This window comes from Acomys russatus, chromosome 17, assembly GCF_903995435.1.
Source record: "Acomys russatus chromosome 17, mAcoRus1.1, whole genome shotgun sequence".
Classification (NCBI taxonomy): Eukaryota; Metazoa; Chordata; class Mammalia; order Rodentia; family Muridae; genus Acomys; species Acomys russatus.
In genome coordinates, this window is record NC_067153.1 from 24,779,987 (window position 1) to 24,785,986 (window position 6,000).

General features: G+C 52.1%; 1 protein-coding gene across 9 annotated transcripts in view; it reads left to right on the forward strand.

Annotated features, from left to right (window-relative positions):
- Positions 1-5,769, forward strand: part of Mtss1 (MTSS I-BAR domain containing 1) — a 140,863-nt gene extending 135,094 nt beyond the window's left edge. Inside the window, exons 11-15 of one of the 9 annotated variants that reach the window (XM_051159617.1) lie at positions 62-181; positions 1,053-1,247; positions 2,306-2,479; positions 2,795-3,002; positions 4,915-5,769. In XM_051159617.1, the coding sequence (XP_051015574.1) occupies positions 62-181; positions 1,053-1,247; positions 2,306-2,479; positions 2,795-3,002; positions 4,915-5,615 (1,398 nt within the window). In that variant the 3' untranslated portion in view covers positions 5,616-5,769. The remainder of the gene's footprint in view (positions 1-61; positions 182-1,052; positions 1,248-2,305; positions 2,480-2,794; positions 3,003-4,914) is intronic. The other 8 variants (XM_051159619.1, XM_051159613.1, XM_051159611.1 and 5 more) reach the window with 8 other exon arrangements.
- Positions 5,770-6,000: the final 231 nt, after the last annotated feature.

Below are 6,000 nucleotides of genomic sequence, written 5' to 3' on the forward strand. Positions count from 1 at the left end.
TTGGTTTGGTTTGGTTTGGTCTGGTCTGTTGGTCCCCTCGTGTGGCTCCTTCCTACTCCAGAACTCATCGAGCTCGGCCTCCTCAGAAGCATCGGAAACCTGCCAGTCAGTGAGCGAGTGCAGCTCCCCCACCTCAGTCAGCTCAGGCTCCACCATGGGCGCCTGGGTGTCCACAGAGAAGGTGAATGAGCAGGGTCGCAGCAGCAGCAGCAGCAGCAGCAGCCGTGGTGGGCTGTCCTTTCCTGACTGCCCTCTCCCCCTGCCCCCCCCCCCCCACCTGCTGCACACACAGCCATCACAGCCTAGGAACCTGGAAACTCAGGATCTGCTCCAAAAGCTGGGCCCTCTTTGGGGCCAGGGCCTGAACAGGGTGGAAGGCTGCCTAACAATGTGCTCAGCCAGAGAGAGGAAAGGCTTTGGGGAATTTGGAGATGTGAAAGCTTCCTTCCCAGAACAGGTGTCTCTGCTCATCCTTCCTGTCTTCCTTCCCCCAACATCCCACCAGACTGTTGGATGTGACATCTCACTGTATTGGAGGCCATGTGCTTTCTTGTCTTTCAGTTTGCACCCCGCCCCACACCCCACACCCCCTACCCCTAAGCTTGATGCAGAATCTGCTCCTGAGCAGTGTGATGACTGGGAAACCTAGAATGGACAGACCCATTGGAAAACACCTCTAAATACCCTAACTTACAACAAGATCACTCAACCCCTCGCACAATGAAATTATGCTTCACTAGTTTAAAAAAAAAAAAAATTGAAAATCACCAAGAGAGCATTGCCAATGAAGGGCAGTGGTCAGTTTCTGAACTATTCTCAAGACTGGGTACTGACTGGGTGCCAAGTCCATGCGTTCTCTGCACCCTTGGCTCTCCTCCTGCACCAACCATCATCCACAGGCAGAAGAGCACCAGTGTTGGCTTTATTTGTAAATATTCAGGTTTCCCCCCTTGCCCTCAGTGTCAGTGCCATCTCGTATCTCTATATTCATCCTGTTATATTAATTTTTTTCCTTTTCTCCTCCCCCTTTTTTTGTTTGTTTTTATTTCCAGTTGTCTAATGGGTTTTCTCACTATAGTTTACCAAGTGAGTCCCATGCAGGGCCCGTGGGAGCAGGCCCATTCCCTCACTGCCTGCCTGCCTCCCGCCTGCTCCCTCGGGTCACCTCTCTCCATCTTCCCGACTACGCTCATTATTACACCATTGGGCCCGGCATGTTCCCGTCATCTCAGATCCCTAGCTGGAAGGTTTGTGTCTCTCCCCCTCCTCCCTCCTCCCATCCTCCCCCTCCTGTCCTCCCTTCATTGCTTCTGTGCTCACTCCTCTTCTGTTCTGCTGTCCTCTCCTCAGCCCTACCCTTACTTTCACACTCTGCCGCCTTCCCCACAACCTTCTTCCTCAGGAGGCGCCCCTCCCCCCCACTCCCCCACCCCCTGCCCAGGGTGGGGGCACCAAAGTAACAACTGGAGATAATTTTCCACGTGGAACAGAAACCCGAGCCTTCCTTCAGGGAACCTTAGCACTGGAGAGTGGAGATCAAGGACACTGCAGGGAGTGTGGCACCTGCTGCCTTCATTCCCTCCTGGGCCACCTGCAGTGTTTTATCGGAGCCTATAGTATCCTCCTCGGCCATGTGCCCAACCTGTCCCCTTAGGACAGTCCCGAGGCATAACAGAACTGCAGCCTGGAGCATGCGTCTGATCACTCTGCCGTAGCTCAGTAGTATATGAACTTTGCTTTTGATTGTTTTATATTGAAACACGTGTTTGCTTCAATATAAAACCCAGACTTTTCAGTGCTTTCCACCAGGGCGATTGAGGCTCCAGGATGGTCAGTCAGTCCATGGACTGCCAGCAGTTTGAGCAGCGTCCTCAATACCTGCTGCAGATCCCTAGAGCCCTCCTTGTCCCAGAAGTGGACTGGGCAGCTGTAGATTGGCTGGTGGTGCTCTAGTGCCCCCTGGTGGCCACTTGGCCAAGTCACTCAGTTGCTCTACGAGAGTGGTTCTTTGGGCAGGACAGGCCTGGCTACCTGAGATGGCTCTCTCTCTCCTGGCTAATGCTGTAGTATATAATGCTCACCTATCAGGTGGCTTCTACCTGCCTGGTTGTTGAGAATGTTTAATCTTTGGGCAGGGATGAGGAGAAGAGAGGTACTGGGCGGGGAGGGGGCAGGGTCCTCAGTGAGTGTGGGCAGGCAAGAGGGCTCGGAGGTAGCCTCTGCTAGAGCTAGCTGCCAGGTGTGGTGGCTTCAACCCTCCGTCCAGGTTGGAGGCCATGGCTCCTGAGCACATTGTTCTACTCAGGACTGGGCAAAGCCAGGACCCTATGACCAGCCGCTGGTGAACACCCTCCAGCGTCGCAAAGAGAAACGTGAGCCAGACTCCAACGGGGGAGGACCCACCGCCACAGGAGGTCCACCTACAGCTGCTGAAGAGGTGCAGAGGCCGAGGAGCATGACTGTGTCAGCTGCCACCAGGGTGATATACCTGTTCTGTTTCTGGTTGGTGGGGGTTGGGGAGGGTGTCACATAATTGGGCCAAGATGGGGACCAGGGCCATGGCCAGCACTTGGGGGTCCAAATAGCCCCAGTTCCACGGTATGTAAAAGACCCAAGGAGAATAAGACACGCAGAACTCCCTAGTTCCTGAATGAGAACTGTGCAGGTCTAAGTAGCCACCGAAGTCTACTAGTGTGCTCACAGGAGTGATCTGGGCCCCCACCAAGAGCAGTAAGTGTGCGGTGGCTCTGGTCTCTTGAGTTTTCATGTCCCTGGTGGCTTGTGTGTCATGCAGCCTGGTGAGGAGATGGAGGCCTGTGAGGAGCTGGCACTTGCCCTGTCCCGGGGCCTCCAGCTGGACACACAGAGCAGCAGCCGAGACTCACTGCAGTGCTCCAGTGGCTACAGCACTCAGACCGCCACCCCGTGCTGCTCTGAGGATACCATCCCCTCCCAAGGTACGAGGCGCCCAGCTTGCCGTCCGGCTTTCCGGGCGGCTCCAGGTGAGGAGGCAGCGAGCCAGCGGCTGTTCTACCACAGCGTATCTCCTGGCTACGGATGGGCTTTGGAGTGACTCTGTCATCAGAGGGTGCTTTGGGCTGGGGCTGGTGATCTGTAGCTTACTGGTAGCTAGCTGCTGCATAGGAAGTGACCTGAACACCGTCAGTGTCTGATGCTCCCCAGTCTGAAAAAAGGCATGTGCCATGAATAGCAGCTTCATGTGTGCTTGGCACTTTGTGCATAGCACCTCTTTTTCCATTTAATCTTCACAGTCATACACAGGTGACATATTTTATCCTCATTTTTACAAATTTGGACACTGAGGCTCAGTAACCTGATTGAATCCATACAACTCCTGTGTGAGAAATGGAGTCCAGTCCCTAAATTCTTTTTTCTTTTCTTTTCTTTTTTTTTTTTTTTTCTTCTGGGAACTGAACCCTGAAGTTCTGTAAGAAAAGCAAAAGTCCCCAACCATCAGGACACCTCTCCAGCCACCCCTGCCCAACCATCAGGACACCTCTCCAGCCATTCCTGCCCAAGCCTGCTTTCTTACAGCACCCAGGTTCACAGGGGTGACAGCACCCACAGTGAGCTAGGCACTCCTACAGCAATCATCAGTCAAGACAGTGCCCCCACAGGCCTATCTAGTGGTGACATTTGCTACCTCATCAAAAATGACTCTGGCAGCCAGGCGTGGTGTGATGCATACCTTTAATCCTAACACTCAGGAGGCAGAGGCAGGTGGATCCTGTGAATTCAAGGTCAACCTGGTCTACAAAGCAAGTCCAGGACAGCCAAGACTACATAGAGAAAACCAAACCAAATAAAATAAAACCAAAACAAACCAAAACAAAAGAAAAACCCATCTGGCTTGTGTCAAGTAGCTAACATAACAGTAGACAGCTGCCTGACATGAGTGAAGCCCTGCATCTGATCCCCAGCACTATAAAAATTGATGCGTAACAATCCAAGGAAAAGACAGATTGGCTCAGCCCTGGGTCAGGGTCACATACTCTCTTCTTCAGTCTGGAGTTTGTAGTCAGAAGATGGTGGAGCAAATGCCATGGATAGCATGTAATGCCTGACACTTCTAAGAGTTTTCTTCATAGTCCATCCCTAATTTCTTACTGTAGCCAGTGCCTCTCTCCCTCAGCATCATGTGTACAAGGCAGGCCAAGCAGACATCTGACAGCTAGAATCACCCTGGGACCTGGAACGTCCCTGCCTCGGGTACATGCAGCAAAGTATAGACATAATCTCAGTAGTCAGAACTACAGAACTGCTGGTGGCTGGAGAGTAGACGCTAGGAGTTATGCTAACCCCCTCTAAAGTGGCCACCCTCCAGCCCTCACCGCATCAAAGAATTATCTAGCCTCCAGCCTTCAGAAACATGGCTGTGCAGTGCTTACTGTAAGCCTCCCCTCCCCTGTTGCTCTGAGATATGCATGCTGCCATTTTAAAGCAGATATGAGCACATGAGCCACTGCACTTTGTTTTCAGATCCAGCCCTCAGTTGAGCAGTTAGTTATCAGAGAGATGGTAAAGCCAACACTGGTCTGTGCGAGTCTTCTCATGTCTAGTTCTGGACTGGAAGATTGGACAAAATTTATTTCCTTTCATCAGCTGTATTTCTCCCAGAGGTGGTTGGTGGCAGCTTTGTCACAGCTCAGTGGTCTGGGGCTCTTCCCCTGTTGCACAATTGTTCTCTGTTGAGGGCACCCAGGGTACATCAGTGGACAGAGAAAGGGCTCTGTCCTGTAGGGAATTGGTACTGAGGCAGCGGTTTGTCATCTGGGCAGGGGTGGGTGAGCCCCTGTGTGCTCTGCCTAGTATACGTCCCATCTTCCCACCATGCATGGGAAAGGAAGAGCCACGCCTTGGACTCAGACCCACCTAATCCAATCTTATCCTCAGTTTCAGATTATGATTATTTCTCTGTGAGCGGTGACCAGGAGGCAGAGCAGCAGGACTTTGACAAGTCCTCCACTATTCCAAGGAACAGTGACATCAGCCAGTCTTACAGGCGGATGTTCCAAGCTAAGCGTCCAGCCTCAACTGCTGGCCTTCCCACCACCCTTGGACCTGCTATGGTCACACCAGGGGTTGCGACCATCCGACGGACCCCTTCCACCAAGCCCTCTGTCCGCCGGGGGACCATCGGAGCTGGTCCTATTCCCATCAAGACACCAGTGATCCCCGTGAAGACACCAACTGTCCCAGACCTCCCCGGGGTCTTGCCATCCCCTCCAGATGGGCCAGAGGAGCGGGGTGAGCACAGCCCCGAGTCTCCATCTATGGGGGAGGGACCCCAGGGTGTCACCAATATACCCTCTTCCTTGTGGAGTGGCCAAGCATCTGTCAACCCTCCACTTCCAGGCCCAAAGCCCAGTATACTTGAGGAGCACAGACAGGCGATTCCAGAGAGCGAGGCTGAAGACCAGGAGAGGGACCCCCCAAGTGCCACTGTGTCCCCAGGCCCGATTCCAGAGAATGACCCCGCAGACCTGAGCCCGAGAGAAACTCCCCAGGGGGAAGACATGCTGAACGCCATCCGGAGGGGCGTGAAGCTGAAGAAGACCACCACCAACGATCGCTCAGCCCCTCGCTTCTCTTAGGTTCTCAGTAGGTCCCAGGAAATGCTGCCAGTGGGGAATGAACTCTTTAATTAATAAAACCTAATTTGTCTTGATCCATTCCAGTCTATAATCAAGCAAAAGATTTTGTAGGCAATTCGGAATTCTGCTCTTTTCAAAGTATTCAACGTCTTTATGTAATTGACATAATCTTGATCTTTTAATTTGTAAATATTTGACAGTTTCTTTCTGCATATTTTAATCTTAGTTTCCCTTTTGATTTTTCTGAAGGTGCCAAATTCCATTTAACTTTTTTACAAGTCTTTGTAAAATTTTAAATGCATAAAAGGGGGGGGGGGTGGGTCGGGACCGGGAACCTCAGAATAATTTCACAAAAGGATTACATACTTAGTTGTTCTTTTTTTTC